The 24,701-nt window shown below is 35.7% G+C and overlaps 1 protein-coding gene across 6 annotated transcripts in view; it reads left to right on the top strand.

The window, feature by feature from the left end:
- LOC121380513 (RNA-binding motif, single-stranded-interacting protein 3-like) overlaps window positions 1-24,701 on the top strand; it is a 282,378-nt gene that overhangs the window by 50,809 nt on the left and 206,868 nt on the right. For all 6 annotated transcript variants that reach the window (XM_041509356.1, XM_041509355.1, XM_041509354.1 and 3 more), the window contains exon 2: window positions 1,971-2,150. In XM_041509356.1, coding sequence (XP_041365290.1) covers window positions 2,007-2,150 — 144 coding nt within the window. In that variant the 5' untranslated portion in view covers window positions 1,971-2,006. The remainder of the gene's footprint in view (window positions 1-1,970; window positions 2,151-24,701) is intronic.

Here is a 24,701-nt window from a genome sequence, read left to right as displayed (position 1 = left end):
TTGTTGGATTGAACCATCTCAGTGGACTTATTGGGGGGGGGGGGGGGGGGGGTCCTGTTCTAACCATTGCCCCACGACTGGTATATCAAAGTTCATAGTATGTTTGACATCCAATAACCACTGATATTTTTTTTTTTTTTTATCGGTGTTCACTATTGGTGTCATTAGACAAAACAAACATTACTGTCTAAAGTGAATTAAAGTTACAGTCTCTGGTTACCATATTATAACATCATGTACAAATAGGAAATACAAGCTCAAAGGCACTTTTTAAAAACTTGTGTGTATTCGCTATGAACGGAGATCGTCAAAAGTATACACTCAATTCGTCACCTGTGCCACCATTGCTTGGCAAAAAACAAACAACAGCCTGTTGTCAGTTTCAGTTAACACGTGCGTTTGCCGATTTCAAATTGTAAGATTCGTCTCAAAAAATTAAATAAGAAATCATGCGCTGTATGAAGAACGTTTGTTTGATGATACGGTACTAGAGTCTTTCGTTAAAACCCGGTTTAATCTTGACAATGTATTATTGACAATCGTACCTTCCTATTTCAGAATTAATATTTCATAAAGTGTTAGTACAACTTTTAAAGTTTAGTTTGTATACTAGTAACACATTGTAAAATTAATGTTTTAACTTCTTAATTTTATGTGTGTTAAAATCGACAAATTCAAATAAATATTCTTTTATTTGGAAAGGGTAAAGTTTGTGTGGTTTTTTTTTTTTTTTTTTTTTTTTTTTTTTTAATAGCATCAATTGGATGTCAAACATTTGGTAATTTTGACATATAATCTTAGAGAGGAATCGGAGCATATGCAGGGGGAGGGTATTGGAGGTCGAAACCTTTACCTGCCCAAGCTTAAAAAAATTTAAACATATTTTCTGGGGGAGCATGGCCCCATATAAACTTCGCTCAACACAGTCTATATATATAACGCCAACCCCGCTGAAATCCCTGCACATGCACCTTGGAAACCCACTACATTTTTTTTTTTTTTTTTTTTTTGTTTTTTTTAGCAAGGGATCGTTTATATGTACCATCCCATAGACAGGATATCACATACCATCCGCCGATGGGGATCGATCCTAGACTGACCGCATATTTAAAAAACCCACCTTTTTACGTCTTAAGTAATGAATAAAAATAACATATAGTCTTAAAAAATGTTACGTAAATTGAACACAACACCCTCTTCCTCTACCCCTAGAGCGTTACGTAATTATTAACACCCCCTTACATGTAACGTGTATGCCAACCGCTGGCCATTATCATAATTTCAAGGCAAATCCCTCACTGACCCCCAGAATGGTGTTGTACCATACCTCTATGGATATAAATATGTTTTGGAGATATAAGACGACTGCTGGATCAAGACAGTTAAATTTGTTCAAAATCACATGAGAAGCTCAGCGCCTGCGCAAATCACATAAAGTCCCAGTTCTACTGGCGTCCCACTAAATGAAGAAAAACAAAGCTGGTCATTGCGTTTGTAGTTGACCTAGATAATGTAGATAAGCGAGCATTGCGAAACTATAGCGATGTTGTGGACCTTTTATGTACCGAACAGAACTGAATCATCTATTCTATATGTTTAAATAATAAAAATAGTCCAGGGACTGCAGCTTTAATGGAGGGTAGAGACTGACAAAATGAACTGATATACACAGTGTCAGAGTAGATGGATGGCACCCAAGGTTTAATCAATGGAGGGGACATTGAGACATTGCCAGTTTACACAGAAATCTAGTTTATAGATGCCATTGGAAGTGTCAGCACCAGTCACATCCTAAGTACCTATAGCCTACAAATTAAGGATATAGCTTTACTTAAGGGGACAATATATAGTACATTGTTTATATGTAGCATACAAAAGTTTCACTTGTTACATAAATTTAATATAGCATACATACTCATGTAATAATTTTCATTATTCACCACATGATTGTGATATTTTTGTTGTTTTAGCAAACAAGGGCAGTGCACAACCCCAAGTCCAACACTATGTCACCAACTGCCAACCTGGCCACCTCAGGATACCCCAACCACCAGGGTTCATGGAACACCACCTCCTACTACCTGAACCCGGGAGTCCAGTACTCCAGCCCACATCCTGCAGCTTATGGTAGCTACTCTCACTCACAATCGGTAAGCATGTTACATTTAATTTGATCATGGAATTATACAATGTAATATATTTAACAAGCTACCATGCATTAGGAGTTCAGTACTCCAGCCCACATCCTGCAGCTTATGGTAGCTACTCTCACTCACAATCGGTAAGCATGTTACATTTAATTTGATCATGGAATTATACAATGTAATATATTTAACAAGCTACCATGCATTAGGAGTTCAGTACTCCAGCCCACACTCTGCAGCTTATGGTAGCTTCTCTCACTCACAATCGGTAAGCATGTTACATTTAATTTGATCATGGAATTATACAATGTAATATATTTAACAAGCTACCATGCATTAGGAGTTCAGTACTCCAGCCCACACTCTGCAGCTTATGGTAGCTGCTCTCACTCACAATCGGTAAGTACATTATGTTATTTGATCATGGAATTCTATGATGTAATATACTTAAACAAGCTACTATATATTAGGAGTTCAGTACTCCAGCCCACATCCTGCAGCTTATGGTAGCTGCTCTCACTCACAATCGGTAAGTACATTATGTTATTTGATCATGGAATTCTATGATGTAATATACTTAAACAAGCTACTATATATTAGGAGTTCAGTACTCCAGCCCACATCCTGCAGCTTATGGTAGCTGCTCTCACTCACAATCATTAAGTATGTTACACTATTTGGTCATGGAATTCTATGATGTAATATACTTAAACAAGCTACTATATATTAGGAGTTCAGTACTCCAGCCCACATCCTGCAGCTTATGGTAGCTGCTCTCACTCACAATCGGTAAGTACATTATGTTATTTGGTCATGGAATTCTATGATGTAATATACTTAAACAAGCTACTATATATTAGGAGTTCAGTACTCCAGCCCACATCCTGCAGCTTATGGTAGCTACTCTTACTCACAATCATTAAGTATGTTACACTATTTGGTCATGGAATTCTACAAACACTGTAATATACTAACCCTGTGTTGGGAGTCCAGTACTCCAGCCCACATCCTGCAGCTTATCGTAGCTACTCTCACTCACAATCAATAAGTATGTTACACTATTTGGTCATGGAATTCTACAAACACTGTAATATACTAACCCTGTGTTGGGAGTCCAGTACTCCAGCCTACATCCTGCAGCTTATCGTAGCTACTCTCACTCACAATCAATAAGTATGTTGTGTTATTTGGTCGTGGAATTCTACAAGCATTGTAATATACTTAACAAGCTTAACTCCACCCCACATCCTGTATCTTATGGTAGTTATGGTACTCTTGATTTATAATTGCTAAGTATGTTGCACTAACTGGTTGATGGTTTTACAATATCATAGCACTAAGACTGCTTCGAAAATCAGGGCCCAGTACTACGTTCCACATCCTGTAGCTTATGGTAGTTACCAGTTGGTAAGTATGTTATAGTGTTTGTAGAATTCCATGACTAGGAATACAGTACATCACCCCATATTCAAAGAGTAGAAGAAGAAGAAAAAAAAAAACCTTATATGGACTCAGTCTTCATATACAATATGTAGTCTCTATTAGTCTGTATTATTTAATATAAAAGTAGTAGAAATATAATTTATATAATATACTGTATCTGTGTGTTTAATAATATGCTGATTTAATGCATTTGAAACAGTGTCTGTTTTTACATCCTGCACAAAACATTAAAAGACTTCTCCATTTGTAAAAAGCAGGGGAGCAAGCCACTGCTCTTCTTATAAAAACTTCAGGTGAGAAATTTCAGGTAAAGAGAGTAGTTCCATACAATTAAAAAAATAAGCATCATAACAACACACACTAAAACACAATGATGACAGATGAGCACTAAAACACTCACCACTTGCCATCTTTTGGCTGAGAGAGGTTCTACTGCTTCTCATGGAGAGGCCAGACTGAGGGGCAGTTCACATGTATCAACAGGTTCTACTGCTTCTCACAGAGAGGCCAGACTGAGGGGCAGTTCACACATATCAACAGGTTCACAGGCATACTATCTGTATACTTAGGGAGAGGGTTTAATGCCATTGTATACTTTTAAAATTAAAGAAAAAACTTTATAAAAATATCCTTTACTAAGGGGCGGTTCACATGTTTCAACATTTTCACAAGCATACTAACTGTATGCTGGGGGAGAGGGCTTAACGTTGTTGTACACTTTAAAAAAAAAAAAAAATGTTGATAAAAATATCCTTGGCTAAGCAAACATTTTAAGGGAATGAATATCAAGAGGCATAGTTTTTGTTTGTTTGTATACTTGTGTAAATGTCATGAATGGCTCCTATGAGACTAGGTGAAAATATTACAATTTTATTGATTACAGTGTTATTCTTATATCTCCTTTCATATGTTCATCTTGTCCATCCATCCATCCATCCATCCATCCATCCATCCATCCATCCATCCATCTATTTATTTATCTATTTGCCCATGTATCCATCCATTTTCTGTCAGAAATGAAAAATACCTTTCATATCAAAGAAAATATTTTAAAATAATACATGTACTTTGTAGCACATTATCAAATTGTAATATATAAAAAAAACCCACCAAATAATCGTTATAACGTATGAAATACCAGAATATTGTTCATGCAAGGACATGACTTAAACTTGTATGTTAACATGTATGTCAGCCTACCTGTAGTGTTTACTGAGCAATATCTGTAAGTGGCGGGTGGTAAATTCTTAATGGACATATTTTGTTTGGCATGTTAGTGTGATAAGTACAAGCATGTCTTTATTCTTTATAGCTGCACAACATATTTGTGCCAGGATAATGTGTGGACATTTTATTGTCATGGTACATCACTCTGTGCTGGCATTGTGTTTTACTACTGTTGTTGGAGAAGGATTGGGGGAAAGGGGGGAGGAGAGGCGAGATATCCCAGGATCAACATCTATTCAGTCTTTTTTTTTCATTATCTTATATTTTATATCATTCAAGGTTTTGAACATTGTTAAATTCATTTAAACAATATATATACTGATGATTAATTAGCTAGCTAAAATTATTTTTACTTCTATGTCTTCATCTTCCATAAGAATTTGATATAATTTGTGTTTCCATCCATCTGTCTGTCCCTCCGTCCATCACTGCATATCTTATATTTTATATCATTCAAGGTTTTGAACATTGTTAAATTCATTTAAACAATATATATACTAATGATTAATTATCTAGCTAAAATTATTTCTACTTCTATGTCTTCATCTTCCATAAGAATTTGATATAATTTGTCCATCCATCCATCTGTCTGTCCCTCCGTCCATCACTGCATCCATCCATCCATCTGTCTGTCCCTCCGTCCATCACTGCATCCATCTATCCATCCATTTATCTGTCTGTCCCTCCATCCATCAGTGCATCCATCTGTCCATCCATCCATTCATTTGTCCATTCATCAATCTGTCCATCCATCAGTGTGTCCATCCGTCCATTTGTCCATCCATCCATCAGCCCATCCATCCAGCTGTCTGTCCAGCTGTCCATCCAATGAATCCAATTAATTTCCGCTCATTATATGTTTTGAATTAAGATAAATGGTATCTAATGGTTACTCATTTAGTATTCTCCATGTATTATATGGTGGACAAGAACAGTAGTTTGGTAGAACCTGTAGTCAGACCTGACTATAAAGGCCACCCAGTATTAAAAAATATATGTCTTATATAAACAGATTGCCTTTAGCTAAATAAGCAGAGCTATAACATTATACTGACCAGAAACACATTAGATAGGTAAACACTGATATTTTAAGCAAGAAAATTGTAATAAATATGTAGTTTTAATCATTGAAAACAAAAATTGTTGGCCAAAAACACTTTACAAAGGTTACAAAACCAGGACTGTCTCCAGTGGCAGATTCAAATAATTCAATTTATGGGGCCCCAATGACATGTGGGTGAAGACCATAAAACATCCCAAAGGGATTCTTCAGATTCTCCAACGAAAAAAATGAAAAAAAGAACAAAATTTAGGGGGTTGTGGACCTCTGGGGCTCCCCTTAGATCCACCACTGGTCTCTTTAAGAATAATTCTTTTTATACTTGCATACACAGTGCCATTATGAGATACCTATTACTTGCTGTCAGTCATTATTTAGCAATACTGACTTGTCAGGCTTAATTAAGGCACATTCATCACACAAAATAATGATGAGTAGACTGGTCTGGAGTCTTTTTATATTCTTCTTACAATCAATATAGTGATTCCAATAAGGGGAACATTTCATGATAATTTTACTAAAATAGCTAACATGGCAGTAGTAACAATGTGATTATTGGACCAAAATAATGTTTTAAGTAATGCGTAAGTAACTAAAAAATGTTGATAGACATAAATGGATTGAGTGGGTGCATGGAGTTTTAATTGTGCACCTATTTTTAAAGACACACTGTATATCCCACACAAACATTTCTATAATTACCGAATACACCCATAACATAAATAGAGGATTCGTCACAAGTGTTTTTTAATATGAAAAATATCAACTGAGTCTGTGTTGACTGGTATTTGTAGAGGCTCTGTCGAGACAAATACCCATTAACTGAGTCTGTGTTGACTGGTATTTGTAGAGGCTCTGTCGAGACAAATACCCATTAACTAAACGAGGTTGATATTTTACATATTAAAAAACATCAGTAGCGAATTCTATTTATCCTATAACACTTCTAAAATAACATTTTAATTAAAAAATTTAGTAAATCACAGTACTAAAGTTGCCACCATTGGTAATATGACGTCATCACAATTAGCACAGATTAGTTTGACGTCACAAATTTTAATTAAAGCTTTGAAATTGTTATGCTCAGGTACACAGGTCTTGTTGGTTTGTAAGCAAATGACCCATCAACAGCAACACATTACCTAGAGACCATGCAAATTTGCATACCATTATTAACTGGGTTAATAAAATAAAATTATCACATGGGTTTATGACATGGATATCATGGGTAAGTTATAGGATAAAACCTGTTAGTAATGTTTTACATCTTTCCATTATTTAACATTATGCTTAATTTATAATTCACTTTATCCTATAACTTACCCAGAGCCTCGACAAATACTGATTAACATAGACTTGGTTTCCATATTAAAAAACACTTGTGACGAATCCTCTATATATACATATATATGTTTTTTAAAGAACAGATGGATGGGTGAGAAAAATTATTTTTGTACCCAAGACATGTTAAATTAATTTTCCTTTGTGGATGTTCAACATGCTTCATACTGAGACTTTACCTGTTACTACACCATGCATTAAAAACACCAGTTATTAAGTTCTATTAGTTATTGAAATAGTTTGATGAAAATTGCTACATAGACTGAGTTCATATTTTCACCTGTAGATACTTTTATAAACACTGAGACATTTTTGGAGAATTTTTTTTTTGGACAACATTATTTTATATTTTAATATTATTATTAATATATAAACTGTTAGTGTTAAAATCAATGTTCTTCTTTTCTTCCTTTTTTTTTTTAAAGGAAGAAAAAGTAATTTTTTTGATCATTAATAAATTTACAGAGTGGGATATAGTCCCGTGGTTGATGAACTCACATAAAGATCTTATGAGTTATTATGGCGGACAAACTTTGTTCTATGCTTAGTCTGTCAAATGTAATTGCAACCCTTACAATTGCCCATGGCAATCGGCAATGCCATGGAGAATTTTTTTTTTGTCTATGGCACTTGATGTTTTTGCTATGGACTATATTAAAAAAAATTCCACAGCATGTTTTTTTGTTGTAGACAATGTTTAAACTGCAGGGGATGTAATTTTATTTTTTTGTAAGAAAGTACATACAAAAGATCCCTTTCTGCAAATCCAAAGTAACCTATGTGGCATCTACAGATTTTTGGTCTAATATCAAAATCACCATGTTTGATACCTTGTACCTACTGATTAAAACAATGTACCAGGATGTTAAACATTATTTTACTAAATACACAGCATTAAGTTATGAATAAAATTAATGCGACTAACCTTACAAAATATACAGCTTATAAACAAAACCTTTGACAGTGCTAGTAGTTAATTCGGTGTGTGTTATGCTGTCAACATCACGTGTTGCTATATTCTTGATGAATAGAGGTGTACATTATGGGTTGATATCTCATGGGTTGTTTGATATATTACACCTGTCATATGTAAATGTCTATAGACAGGTCCATCTTTCAAAGCCAGCATTAGTCTCGGGAGATTACTGAATGTCATATATGATATCTCAAGTATACTTAATGTTAGGAATTACATGTTTTGTTGTAATGCAAACTTCAGTCTATTGAAATATATCAAATTGCAGTCCAAACACCAGCTCAGTGTTAGTTAATTATTTACTGGAACTGAACAAACCTCTTTTTATACAATGGTAGGATTAAGAAACAAATATATATTGTTTCATATATATATATTATGTTATGATATGTTCACAGACATGTACGAGTATTTCTGTAAATTTCTATTATTAGTATTGGATGAACTCATGGTCATTCTGTCTGGGTTGTAGAATTCGTATCAGTATTCCTTGTCACAGCCAGTGATTCATGTCTGGCACATCAAATGTCCTGGTATGTGCTGACATGCCCTTTTGATTGTAGATAGGTACTGGGGTTTGCACCTCAGTGCTGGCTCTCACCCAGAGTGAGTTTTGATTTCTCGTTAGGGAGGTAAATTGACTTACTGTCAATCAGAAAATGTTAGCAAGCATAAACATGTAGTAATGTTGGCGAGGCCATACAAAATGTTAGCAAGCATAAACATGTAGTAATGTTGGCGAGGCCATACAAAATGTTAGCAAGCATAAACATGTAGTAATGTTGGCGAGGCCATACAAAATGCTAATATTTCATGACAATAAATTTAAAGAGATGTTCAATAGAATGTTATAAAAACCATTGTTTTGTCAGTGATTAACAAAACAATAATACAGTAAAGTACACTTATAACGAACATGCTTAGAATGAACTACTGCATAGAACAAACTGATCATAAAGTCCTGTTTTATCTCCCAATACATTAATAACCAACTTATGTAAATGTGAACAATGAACTACTGCTATAACGAATTAACTACCATGGTCCCTTCTGGTTCGATATATAAGAGTACTCTACTGTAGTTAGTTTGTATGCACATTACTGTAATTTTCTACTAAATTTAAGTTGTTTATAAGCTGCTTAACGTAAAAATTAAATATTATTTCAGCTAATTTTCTGCAACTTATGGTAATTGTTTTTAATTTTTGATATGCCGACCTTGCTAAATTTATGTCACTTATATGGATTTCACTAAATTTATGTCACTTATATGGATTTCACTAAATTTATGTCACTTATATGGATTTCACTAAATTTATGTCACTTATTTGGATTTCACTAAATTTATGTCACTTATATGGATTTCACTAAATTTATGTCACTTATATGGATTTCACTAAATTTATGTCACTTATTTGGATTTCACTAAATTTTAAGATCACTAATATCTTATGATTTACAGTAATTCTCTTTTGAAAACTAACCGTTAATGACTATCCTAGACAGATAATCCAGATAGCTGATGCCTTGGATAGTATGCTTCAACCTTAAGTTGTATAAAATCATGAAAATTAAGTAAAAATTAAAATAATTATCTTTGTCCCAGTTGCCAAATGTTTGACACGAAACATATAATTTGCTGATTAAACAGTGTGTTGAAGTGTCAAGAACAAAAATCTTTGTTTGTTTTCTTTTCAAGAATCAGGAAAACATTGCTCTATACAGGGTGGGTGTATCATTAAACCTGAGCTTTAATAATCAAATATTTTAGTTATTTTAATTTTTTTTTGATTTTTTTTTTTTAAATAATTTTATTTATATTGAACTGTTACACTGATGTTGATTATTTTGTGATTATGGTGGCCGATAATGTTATGTATAGAGATTATTAATTATATAAGCCTGTGTGTGGTACCACATTTATTAAATATGTAACTCAGGCAAGAGTGAAAAAAACTCATTTTCAATATTTCATACAGATATAATACAGTGAAACCCCTCAAAACCGGACAGCCGTGGGACCAAGAAAAATGTCTGGTTTTGAGGGGTATCCAGGTTTTAGAGGTTTCAGTATTGAGGTAAACTGTTTGTTAGTTGGTGTTCTCTACTAATATAGTACACTTTCGAATTTTCAAATTATTTTAAGTTTATCATCAAGCGATAATTCAAAATGGCGGCATTTCGCTGGCTATGAAAAGGAGCTCAATCTAACTGTAACAATTGAGCTCAGAATAAAGGGAGTACATGTGTGTCCTCCAGTTAATTAAACATCAAAGCTGTTAATTAATCCCTTAATTGGTATGTGTCAACTGCACAACTAGCACAATTAGCTCTACATACACAATCACGTTATCGGCTGAGTGGGTATTCAAAGTATAAGTAATGCAGTAATGATTGACGTCCGTGTGACCGTCCGGTTTTCTTAGGTAAAATTTGTTTTAAAGGAACAGTATGGGACCAGATAATTTTGTCCGGTGCAGTTTAGAGGGGTTTCTGGTTTTGACGGGTAATTTTTATTGTTGAAAGATACAAAAATCATGGGACTGTGTAAAACGTCCAGTTTTGAGGGAATTCCGGTTTATTGAGGGTCCGGTTTTGAGGGAATTCCAGTTTATTGAGGGTCCGGTTTTGAGGGAATTCCGGTTTACTGAGGGTCCGGTTTTGAGTGTTTTCAATGTATTAATATTATTATACAACTATTGGTAATATATTTATTATAGGAGCACGGAGATGCATAAAGAACTGAAAATTATGTTTTTGAATGCCAAAGTCTTCAGACACCATGTGCATTCTTTTGAACTCTTGTGTATACAAATTCTTACTTAATTGAGTTTGAAGTTTCTGAAATACCTGCAGCGTTGATTGAGTAGATGATTGCAATTTGTTTACCCACACTCCCATTTGGAGATTCATACTCTTGTGGTGAGGACACTTTTCTCATTTAAGTGCATGAACCAGTCTGCATGAATAATTATATTATTAGGTTGTTCATTTCACTGTGGACAAGAACACAGGTCCTTTATGGATGGGTGGCTGTGGGCTATCGGTGGGTTTTCATCTTTTAACTGTGGAACACACAAGTAAAGCACAGACCACCCTTAAGCAATTTCATGCATGGAAAATCAATTACTAAAGCAGACTTTCTGGCATTGAATGAACATTTCAACTGTCCCTTTTTTCCTTTTTTTGCTGTGCATAACATGAGGGAAAATAAAGATGAAATTTTATGCTATGATTATTGGCTGGAAAAATTACAAAAATGTAAAGATACTTTTAGTTTATGTCGCTAGTTGTTGTCAAGGATGTGTCCGATGAAACAGGTGCGATTGGGTGGTGATGATTGCCATCTCTGTGTGGTATTGTTGTTGTTGAGGTTTATGTGGGCTTATGTATACACCATTCACCAGAGCAGTGAGTCAAGCTTGATTTGTTTCCAGGTATTCCTTTAGGCCAAAGCAAAATGTATACATGTTTCCAAGGTACATTGCTGAGAAGAAAACAAGATCTAAACATTTATTTGTAGTACCTGTATGCTATTTAGAATATTGTTTGTTTTTAATATGCAGTGAAAACCCTGTAAATTGGACACTATGCAATTTAAAATGTTTTAAGGGGTAACTGGTTTAAAAGCGTTATGTTCTCTACTGATTATTTAAATGGGACCATTAAAAACACCCAGTTTTGAGTGAATTCCACTTTATAAAGGGTCCAGTTTTCAGGGGTTCCACTGTACATGAATAGCAAAAAAGCTGTTGAATCAGACACCTCAGTAAAACTTCTGTCTTCCTTACTAGGGTTCCAAATCATTCATCATAGCACAAACAATCCTATGTTAAGTAACTAGATCTTAAACATTGGTGTCTGAAATGGAGTGGGTGGGCAGGGAGCACCCCTAAAGATTATGCATTGGCCCACCAGTTGAGGAAACAAGTTTGTTTTGTTTAACAACACCACTAGAGCACATTGATTAATTAATCATTCGCTATTGGATGTCAAACATTTGGTAATTCTGACTCATAGTCAACAGAGGAAACCTGCTACATTTTTCCAATACAGCAAAGCAATCTTTTATATGCACTTTCCCCACATACAGGAAAGCACATACCACAGCCTTTGACCAGTTGTGGTGCACTAGTTGGAATGAGAAAAACCCAATCAGCTGAATGGATCCTCTGAGGTAGTTTGATCCTGCGACGCAAGCACCTCAGACTAGCACTCAATCGACTGAGCTAAATCCCGCCTCTTTGAGAAACAAATTAATAATTCCAACACCTACGTTAAGAGGCCCCTTTTTGATACACCTTTAGCTTAACATGATCTTCAACTTTATACATTCCCAGTCTGGAGCTCCACGCGGTAAGACATGTTTGTTTCGCGTGTGCACACTGCACATGCTTTCGTGTGCTCGACTTGGGGGTCCTTCATTTCGTTGTTTTTGTCAGCGAATTGAAGTTTTGTACTGGGATGTATGCGGCCATTGGAACTGATTGGAACTGATTGAACGCTGGAACGCTTCATGTTTCGACAGCCTGCACCACCAGGTTGGATTCTTTTTTAGCGAGATACCTTGCCTCCACGTCATTTTTCCGCCTGACTGTCGACTTGGTTTTTTTTCGTGACTCGTATGACGGCCATTCTGCAGAATGCCACAGTTATTCGTGTTTAGTCTATACATGTCCGAGCCTGTCCTAGCAGCACTGGAAGATTGACCGCCCCACTCTAAGAAGAAATAGGAAGCGGGGTCGGCCCCTACTACTCTTTTTCTAGACTTTACCTTGCTTTATAGTGATACCATCTCGTATCATCCGGAGTCGGGCCCGTCCGCACCACTATACCAAACCATGACGACTGAACTATACCCTAGTCTGATACTCTCTCGTTCAGACGGATCTGGCTTCTCAAGATCTGTATTTCAGCACAGCACTACACCTTCAACGTCTATCGACTGTCAATCTAGGGGTTTCTTGACGGGATGCAACCCATCTCGTCCCTTTAAGCTGTGCACCCAAACAGCCTTAACGAGGCCACTCGCGTGGACATATCGATCGGACTTTAAACTTTTAGATCGAAATTTATGTCGAAATTACTTCTTTTTAAAAAATATTATTAAATAGTCCGATCCTCTCTTCTTTCTCTTATTTAATTTTGGACTGTCCTTCTAAAATGCTCCAAATTATATAAATATTCGGCTGAGCAGTCAATTCTTTTTCATTTTTGGCTTGTAACCTTTTTTTATTTTTTTATTAATCTATTAACTTTTTTACTAATTGCTATTTTCAAAATTCTGCCCATTTTCACCCCCCCCCCCCCATCCCAAGTCAGGCCACCGATCTTATCGGAGGTCGGACTCGGGATTGGCGCGTTCGAAACCCTAGTGGTATATGGGCACGTTAAACTAGTTATCATCATCATCAACTTTATAGACATATGTTGTACTATAAATACATATGTTTAACAACACCCCAGCATGAAAAATACATTGGCTATTGGGTGTCAAACTATGGTAATGCAAACAAATAAGGTGATGATCAACATCAATATAAAAATTCAAGATTTAAATAAAAACAGTGTAAAGAACTGTGCAAAAATACAAATATCACAGATAGATACTGACTTTTACTCAAAATTTCAATTTGTGCTGTATTGGCCATTCTCAAAGAGAATGTTACACCCCTGCACCACGGTGAGGTTACAGCATGTGCAGGGCAACTTTGGAATAATACCAAATATCTAGGAAAAATAAATAATAAATCCTTACACTGTGTATATTTGTTCTTGGCACATATAGCTCACAGAATGGCAGTAAAAATAAACATTTAACAGTCAAAGTGTGATCTGTGACTGCAGCCAGTGGTAGTGTAGAACCATTACCATGGCAGCGCAAACACCAATGACTGATCTATGAAAGATGAAGAACATTTATTCAGACATCATTGCGATCACACTGTCCTCATTGTGTCTTGTAAGTACAACAAGAATTCAGTCAGGTTGCTAGTCTACATAAAAATGATGGCCTCTGATGATAATCAGGTGGTGTGTACAAATGTAGTTCAATGGTAGAGCATTCTCCAGAGGTGTGATTCAGGTTTTTTCCCCCATCCTAACCAGCACTCTAAGATTTTGTACACCAAAGGCTATGGTATGTACTGTCTTGTCTATATAAAAAGTGCATATGAAATATTCAAAGCTGATTACCAGCTATGATAAAATCCCTTGCTTTCTCCAGAGGTGCAATGCTTCACAGGATGAATTGCCCTCAGTGGTTTTTTCTCCATTCCCACCAGTGCCCCATGATTGGCACACCAAAGGCTATGGTATGTACTGTCTTGTCTATGTAAAAAGTGCATATGAAATATTCAAGGCTGATTACCAGCTATGATGAGATTCCTTGCTGCAAATTGGTTAGAGTAGCTTACAGGTTTCCTTTCTAATACTATTATGGGCAGGCAACTCAGCTGTATAAATGTTAGTTGTTGTTTTTTAGTCCACAGCATCTGTCCCAAAATAGTTCCATCGATAAACGAGTTTTTAACTTCAAATGTTTGTAATACGAAATTGTCTGAAATAGATATTAATAAAAACAAAACAAAAAAACAACCTTTTTTTTATCAGAAATGTATGTAGTAAAAAAAATAAAAATATTAAAAATAAAAAACAAAAAAACAACTCTTGCTAATCGCGCATTAATACAATAACACCACGACTGTAATTAGGTGGCCCAGTTCAACATTGCAGCTTTTAAAAGTATTGAAATAGTGTATTTTATAGTAAAAATAAAATTAATTATGTATACTTGATTGATTATCAATGTTATTTATAATCTAATTATTGCTTTAGCATTAACTGGGGTGGCTGGAAACTGTTGGAAATTACAGAGACGGGGTATAAGAGAATTTGGCTCTGCACACAGGGGTATAAGGGATTTGTCAAACGGCAAACAACCAATGAGATTAAAGAATTTTACATGAAGGCGAGATAATATTGGTTATATGGTGTTGAATATGTGCATAAGGATCACACCGATAATTAGAAAGGAAACCCACTGCCATCCCCCCATTGGTAACTCTTTTTGATTATAGTTAAGTAGCAAGGGATCTTTTATATACACAGACAGGGTAGTATATACCACAAAATTTGATATGCCAGTTGTGGTTTACTAGCTGAAATGAGAAATAGTCCAATAGGTCCCTTAATGGGGATTAATCGTAGACTGATCATGCATCAAATGAGTGCTTTACTACTGGGCTACATACTGGCCCTATCAGTACATGTGTACTAGTACCAATGATATGGATTTCCAGTAACCTTTCTTGCTGACAGTGGCACTTCGTAAACATGATTAGGGCTAAACTTACACCAAACTGTAATACGTTTATCTACATTCTTTTCTACTGAAGGTCATTTGAAAATTGTAGGGGTATGGGAAGACATTCAGCAAGATTTCCGGTGTCATTATATCCTTCCTTTTAATATGTTATGTAACTCACATAATATTAATGAACAAAGTATTTTTGTATTAGTGAATTTAAGCAAGGCCATTCTAAGCATTAATATTTCGGGGTGTCCTAACTTATTTTAAATGTAATTTATCTTTCAAAGCACAGTTAAATTAAGCCTGGGTCAGTCTAATATTTGTCTTTTAATTATTTTTGCTCCAATACAAAATAAACTTTAGATTGTGTATGGATACCTTTGGCTGTTCTAAACTGAGTTTCAACGTGATGCTTTTTGTATTATTATTTGTCTTCATTCAGTCCTTGGAATAGGGGCGGGACATAGCCCAGTGGTAAAGACTTCGCTAGATGTGCGGTCAGTCTAGGATCGATCCCTGTCAGTGGACCCATTGGGCTATTTCTCGTCCCAGCCAGTGCTCCACAACTGGTGTAACAAAGGCCGTAGTATGTACTATCCTGTCTGTGGGATGGTGCATATAAAAGATCCCTTTCTGCTAATCGAAAAGAGTAGCTCATGAAGTAGCAACAGCGGGTTTGCTCTCTCAATATCTGTGTGGTCCTTAACCATATGTCCAATGCCATATAACTGTAAATAAAATGTGTTGAGTGCATCGTTAAATAAAACATTTCCTTCTAATAACTTATCCTAGGTACCAGTTGCTGGCAAGATGTACATAGAACAAAATATGTGAATTTGATTTGTTGATGGGCAGAGCTAGGTGGGGCTTCCCATCTGGCAGTTTGACCAGGTCAGCCATGTAACAACAGCTAAATAAATACACAGAACTACACATGTACATACCATTTGATTTCACTTTTTTTTTCCTCTTTTTTTTGCATGAGTTTATGTCCACTATATGTCCACAAGAATATTATATCATGAGATCATTTGTTGATGCTGGATTGAGTGAGTGAGTTAGTGAGTGAGTGGCAGGCTTGCTTCCTGACTCTATAGCTAACTCGTTTTTTCATTCGTTAGTTTGTTTGTTCATTCATTCATTCTTAAATTAATTCATCAGTTAAATGTAATTTTCAAATGTCAATGCAGATATGAAAAACAAAATTCTGTTCCAGTGAAAACTAAAAGAAACGTGTGTTTTCCAGGCATGACAAACATGTGAGAAATATAAATAGAGTCTGTAGTGTGCCTCTAGGGAGATTCTTTGATCTTCACCGGGTTATCTTTTACTTTATAGCATATGAAATATTTAATCAGTTTGAGATAGTTTATAAAATTTGCCAAAATTAGGAATCAGCATAATATTTGACAGTGTTATGTGCTTTAATATTTGATCTTGATCAGTTATCTTTTACTTTAAGGAATATGAAATATGAAAATCAGTGCCCCATGACTGGTATATCAAAGTCTGTGGTATGGCTTCTATCTGTGGAAAAGTGTATATAAAAGATCCATTACTGCAAATGGAAAAATGTAGTGCGTTTCCTCTAAGACTTTGTGTCAAAAATTAACCAAATGTTTAACATCGAATAGTCGATGATGTATAAATCAATGTGTTCTAATATTGTTGTTAAACAAAACAAACTTTATTTCTACGACAGACTATAAGCCCTCTCCTATATACATACAATATGATATTAAATAGACTTCAGAAAACTGAAGGCTGCAATAATCTTTGTCTTGCCTGTTCAAAGTAATTTTTTTTTACCTTTTTGATAGTGATGGCGTCAACTTTTGCATCTATCTCAACATTAGTTTCATGTTTTGCTCCATTTCTCACAAGCTACATGTATAAGCCTAGATTGGTATATATATAATATATCTATATCAATAAAGTTTGTCTTATTTTTTGGTGTGTAACAGGTAATAACCTTACAAAACTAAATCTCAGGTATTTGGGCTCTATCTTAATTATATCTTGTAAAAATACAAAATCAAAATAGACGGCGTCAAAATAAAATTTCAACGTTATTACCTTATTCTAGGTTACTTCCCGCTCAATTTCAATGAAAACAATTGATTTGGAATCAATACTTTTTTTCATTTTATTTTTACCCAGTATTTTAAGTTATATATTCCGATTTTTTTAAAGCAATATATTCTGATTTAATTTTTAAAAATTAATCTACAGATCCCATACATGAAGGTAGCCTAATACTAATTAGTGAGAGATATGAAATTTAGCGAACTACAACATTTTGCACCAATGTTTTTCAATTTATTTTTACATATTGCACCCCACCCCACTTTATTCAGATTCCTGTATCCACTATGGAGTAATTTTATATATCGTTTCATTCTTTGGTTGGTAGTGGGCATGTTGTAACCTGATACTTGGGGTGGACAAAGGGTCGAATGGTTTTATATTTAGTTTTATTTCTGTTGTGACAAGTGTTCTGCTGTTCCATTTAAGTGGGGTGGCCGGCACGCTATTGCATTTTGCCGCCCTGCTTTTATGTTTTGCCACCCCCTTTATTTTTCTCCATACCTCTTTATTTTCCCGCATCCTACTATATTTTACAGAACCCAGCTCCACTATTTCATATTGGACACTTTTTTTCACACTGGAAAAAAAATCAATCAGTTCGCATACTCGACATCAAAGAAAACAAGCCACGGTGTAAAAAAAACTTCAGCAGCTTACGATAATTACCGTAATGCAATTTAACACTATTTTAACAGCCTCGGTCAATCAGTCTTTTGTGTTCACTAACTTTGGTCTGATATTTTATTCTCAATTACAGTTGGTCGTAACTGATGATTTTTAATTACTGTCATTTGTTTATTGGGTAATTCTTTATAAAATATTAGAAACTTTTCATTTTTGGGGTATCACTGCTTATAAAAATAACAGAAGTGGTAGTGTTCATCATTAAAAATATTTTTCTTGGACGCCAAATTATATATACACCGCCTTTACAAAAATGAAAAGTGCAATCAATTCATTCGATGAAGAAATAAAAAGAACACAGATATAATATCCCAATTTAGGGGATCACCTTTATTTTTTTTAGATATCTTGAAATCTTTATTAAAATAATATTAAAACAAGGCGTAGGTCTTTTCGAAAAGTCGACCATTCCCAGCGATAGGCCTACACGTAACCCAATTACTCGGGCTAGCCTATACCATGTTTCCCACCCCTTTTTTTTTCTTTTTCTCTTCTGGTTTCTTTTTTTTGGGGGGGTGGGGTGGAGGGGGATACTGCCCTCCTTTAATTTTTACCCAGCGAGAATATTATGTAGGCCTACATTTTTTTCTGCTTTTTTTCCATTTCCCTCAACTTCAAAATATGGTCATAAATTTTATTTTCAGATTATTTTCTAAAAGACAATCCACTGCATCCTTTCTGTAACTTGTGCTAATTGGATCAGGTTCAGTGTCATTCTGCTCACTGGTGTTATCATCAGATAAGTGTTTGATTCTATGTTCAGTATTATTGTCAACATCTACTGGACTGTATTTATCATATTCATCCAATACAGTTAAAGTTAAAAGTTAGAGAACATTGATTTTTATTAATCATCAGTTATTGGATGTCAAACATTTGGTAATATTAACCTATAGTTTTACAGAGGAAACCTGCTACATTTTTCTATTAGTAGCAATGGATGTTTTATATGCACCATCCCACAGACAGGATAGCACATACCACGGTCTTTGATATGCCAGTTGTTGTGCACTGGATGGGACGAGAAATAGCCCAATGGCTCCACCGATGGGGATTGATCCCAGACCTACCGCGCATTAGGCGGGCGCTTTACCACTGGACTACATCCCGCTCATCATCTAATACAGATACTGTTTCTTCCGTTTCCACTGTTCTTAGTCTTGGTCTTCTATTTTGAATTCCAAAATGTGCCTCAAAGAGTAGGCCTACAATGTACTTCAAGCTCTTGTAAAATTAAAATATAAATCTGTAAGGAAAGAAAACCAACTCCTTCTATACAGATGATATGAAGTGGGTAAAGTGAACAGATATTATAATAATTTAATAATTATCATACACACACACACACACACATACACACACAGCAATAATAATAATAATAAAATTGGGAGAAACAACCTTTCGAGAATTGATCTACTATACCTCTGCATGTTAATCTCTAGACCAGCTTATGCAATGACATCATGACATATAATAAAGGTATATAAATGAAACGTTTCTGTTACCATACCGCAATGTGTGTGCAGACGACAGTACATTTGTTTGCAAAGGATGATAAAATAAATAACTAAAAATGTAGTATTGTTTCAGATATATATATATATTTTTTGTAGGAAATGATTTAGTTTTCAGTATTTAAATTAGAAATAGAAATAGGAGAAATAGTGGTGTTGATTGTAGTCCACAGAACAGGTAGGCCTAACCGAGTGGTATACCCATGCAACCCGATACGATCCTAATTTGATGTTTGGTCTAACTTATGAATATTGTATATAACTTGTGGAAAAGTTGCTGAACTTTATTTTATGTATAATCATGTACGTTATAAAAACGTGTGATACTTGCATACCATATCAATATATAGGACTTCTCCTTATGCTTGTAAATGTGTATCAAAGTACTGATGGTATCGCTAATGATCTCGACCAATGTTCTCAGGTACAAAATACAAAATACATGTAGTAATCAAACACTATTGTACATACAGATATATGTTTACTTCAAACTGATCTTCATGTAAAGAAGAAGATGTCATCTTCTAAATTCTTGAAAACAAACAATGCAAAGAGCATGTCAACTTTTACTTCCACATTTACATGTGATGTCAAACTTTGAGCTGCGTTTACTCTGTTTCTGACGTCATGCCAAGTTGTAGGTTTTTGCGTGTGACGGCTCATATAATAGATATAGATATATATATATATATATATATATATATATATATATATATATATATATATATATATATATATATATATATATATATATATATATATAATATATAAAATTGAATTGTTTTAATTTAATGTTTTTTAAAGTTTATTATTTAAAAAAAAAAGTATTTTCCATTTTTAACCTACATTTAGATGACCATCTAAGGATACAGTTTATCATTGACACCAAATAACTTTGTGGTAGGCAAGACATTTGATTCTGCAGAATTAGTTTCTTAAATAAATTAATCAGGATCTTCTCTGAAGATTTAAAATTAAAGATCAACCAGTAGCTTACTTGGAGAGATTGATCCACCTATTCTGAATAGTTTTCCAGAACTACATCATATAACAGTCCAAGAAAATCACCTTTTTCAGTTGATCCAGGAGATTTATTGCATTAATCAGGAAATACCTGATATAGCTCATTTCATGTGGAGCCAAATCTACTTCCTCAGACTGATGTTATCACAAATCTGCTCAGCCATTCTACTTGTTGGGACAATTTAACAGAGAACATATGATTCTCATGCCAAAACATTTGGCTCATTTAGGAAATTAAATTGAACCAAAAAATTAGGACAAACCATTAACCCCTGAAGCCAGCAATGGAAACACGTTGATGTGTAAACCGATATTGTGTTCTGCACTGGATTAGAGGTAATGGTATTTTCATTGCAAAACGTAAACATGGCACATGGATGATTCATGATTTTGCTTTAACTTTAATGAGATCATAAAAGTAATCAGCGCAGCAGTGATGGAATGCACCATATGGCCTGGTGGAAACAGGTGAAAATTTGTATCTCTATGTAGAGCCGAAGCTGATCAAAATGTATCAATACTTCCTGTTTGCCAACTCCTGGCACAGCCTTATCGTGTGATAAAACCAGAAGTGCTAAAAAGAAACAGACCATCATCTGGTGAAGTGATGAAGTGGTTAAAGCCATTAGCTGTAAGGATGGTAGGTACTGGGTTCGCATCCTGCTACTGGCTCCACATCCCAGTTCTGGCTCTCACTGATAAAGTAAAGCATATCAGTTGATGTTTCCTGTTTGCCATCTCCGGGCAGTGTCTTATCATGTGATAAGACAGATGTGCAGAAAGAAACCAAACATCAGATGACTTTGGTGGCATCATGGTTAAGCAGTCAGCTTTAAGGATGGCAGGTATTTTGTTTATATCCCAGTGCCCACTCAAACCCAGTGTGATGTTTAACAACTAAATGGGGATGTGTAAGGCCACTACACCAACGGTTCTCTCACTAACCATTATCTACTAACCATGGTAAGGATGGCAGGTATTTTGGTTTATATCCAAGTGCCAGCTCAAACCCAGAGTGAAGTTTAACAAGTAAATGGGGATATTACCACTACACCAACCGTTCTCTCACTAACCATTATCTACTAACCATGATGTTAGAAAGAAACAGAGCATTATGGTTACCACAAGCCATCAGCTGTCAGGATGGCAGGTATTTAGTTCACATCCAGTTCAAGCCCAGAATAAAATTTAACAATCAAGGCAACTACACCAATTTTCTCTCACTATAACTATTAACAACAACTATTAAACCCCGTCTTAGACTATAGACAGGTCAGATAGCTGTTATGTGTGCACAGGACAGCATGCTTGAACTTTAAATTGGATATGAAAACAAAAATAGGTTACAGATGAAAAGGATAGAATATCAAGACTTAACTCAGTGGTGGTAACATTTCTAGGAACATTAGGACTTAACTCGGTAAGTGATGGAGTGTCCACTTGTTAAGTGGTTGACTATAGCATCAGTCTCCTTCAATAAACCCGTTTTATGTTTTGCCATTAAAACCAGTTATACAACTTGTATATCAAAAGTCATAGCATATGCTGTCATGTCATGTCAGTACTAATTAGCTCAGTAGTGCAGTTGGTCAAAGAATCAGTTTTCATTAGTGGGTGGAATATAACTCTGTGGTTAATTCACCTGAAGCAATAGGACATAAGATTGATATCTTCAGTGGACACATACAGGTTTTTTCTCCTATCACAGCCTGTGCTCTGTAACCAGTGCTGCAACTAGTATAACAAAGGTCGTGGTTTGTGGGATGGTGCATATAAAAGATCCCTTGCAGCCAATCAAAAAGAGTAGCCCATGAAGTGGCGACAGTGGGTTTCCTCTCTCAATATCTGTGTGGTCTTAACCATATGTCTGATGCCATATAACTGTAAATAAAATGTGTTGAGTGCATCATTAAATAAAACATTTCTTTCTTTCTTTCTGTAACCAGTGCATCAAAGGCCATGGTATATGCTATCCTATCTATGGGACAGTGCATGTACAAGATTCCTTGTTGCTGTTTGATAATGGTAGCCTTTTGTGAGAACAGCAGATTTCCTCTTTTTAGTCAAAGTATTGAAATAAACTTGTTAGACACCAAATAGTCATAGTTGAAAATGTTATTAAACATATATTCCTTTCCGTGTGAAAACTAAGGCCTAAAAATACATGAGATTTATTCTGAAGGTACACATGGAGAACTTGGTGAGTGCAATTTTCCATTTGTCCTGATTAGAATAAAGATAATATATATATACTACTCAAAAGAATTTAAGGGTCAAAAATTTATAACCAAATAAGTTTCAGAGTGTATTAGATTGACGATGTAAACTACACCAAAAATTTAATTTATTGTTCCATATTTACAAAAACCCACAAATAAACGTCACTGTATACAAGAAAGTCACATGACATGCTGTCAAAGTTGAAGGTTGTCAAACATGGATTTTACACATTAGAACATTCGTTTAATAGTGTGTGAATCCACCCCTGGCGCGAATACACTCGACACATCGTTGCCTCATGCTGTTGATCAGACTTCTGATGAACTCTTGAGGAATGGCCTGCCACTCTGCCATAAGAAGTTGACCCAGATCATGAAGGTTGGCCGGAGGGGCATGGTTATCCCGAACTCTCCTGCCTAATTCGTCCCAGGCGTTCTCTATTGGGGCCAAGTCAGGCGAATATGCTGGCCAATCCATCCTGGCGATACCTTGTTGTCTGAGAAAGTCTGTTACCACCCTGGCGTGGTGTGGGGTCTGGCATTGTCATCCTGCAGAACTGCCCCGCCGCCAATCTGCTGAAGGCCTGGGAGAACCAACGGCCGGATAATCTCATTCAGATAGCGGATTCCATTCAGATTGCCATCCACCACATAGAGGGGTGTCCTGTGGTGGATAGAGATGCCGCCCCACACCATGATGCTGCCACCACCTAACCGGTGACGTTGTCTAACGTTAACGTCAGCGAAGCGCTCCCCAGGACGTCTGTAGACACGAACCCGACCGTCGTTGAACTGGAGACTAAACCTGGACTCATCAGTGAACATCACTCGACCCCACTGAACACGTTGCCACCACAGATGAAGCGTGCACCAGTGATGTCTGGCCGTTCTGTGACGTGGTAGGAGTGGTGGTCGAACAGCCTGGCGACGGCAGCGTAGATTATTGGCTCTCAGACGATTGCGTATGGTTTGATCAGACACTCGAGTTCCAGTCGCAGTCCGTAGATTGTCACATAATCGGCATGCAGTGGTTGTGCATTGACGTAGAGCCATATTGGTGATGTAGCGGTCCTCTCTATTTGTAGTGCTTCGGGGTCTTCCCGAACTTGGACGATTTCGAACAGAATTCGTTGCTTGGTACCGTTGCCACAGTCGGCCAACGACACTCTGACTGACACCAAGTCTCAGAGCAACATTTCTTTGCATATTGCCATCCTGAAGCCAAGCAATAGCCCTTCCTCGATCTTCGATAGTCAGTTAACGTCGTACCATTGTCGAATTTGGAATGTGCACCGTACACAAACACAAGCTCCAATTATACGGAAATTCAGCATTGGGAACATGGAATACACATGCAAAGCGTGCAAATGAAGCGCTTTGTAAAAAAGCAAGTTATGAGCACTTAGCAGACCTTTCGCTTTCACCCTAATTTACGTGCAAATGTAAGCATGTTTTCGCCATTAGAACTAGTCGACAGTGTCAGTGACAGTGGATTTTAATTCATTTATGGGTTGCTTAGAACAATACCATGCGTGACATTATGGTCTAGCTAATATAATTGACATTCAGAAAATAATGTCGAAAATATCGTCTGACCCTTAAATTCTTTTGAGTAGTATATATATTAACATTTTAATGTTTTTAATCTGTAAACCAACAAATTAAATTTG

The sequence above is a fragment of the Gigantopelta aegis genome, chromosome 9 (assembly GCF_016097555.1).
Source record: "Gigantopelta aegis isolate Gae_Host chromosome 9, Gae_host_genome, whole genome shotgun sequence".
Classification (NCBI taxonomy): Eukaryota; Metazoa; Mollusca; class Gastropoda; order Neomphalida; family Peltospiridae; genus Gigantopelta; species Gigantopelta aegis.
This window is presented reverse-complemented; position numbering and strand designations above follow the sequence as displayed.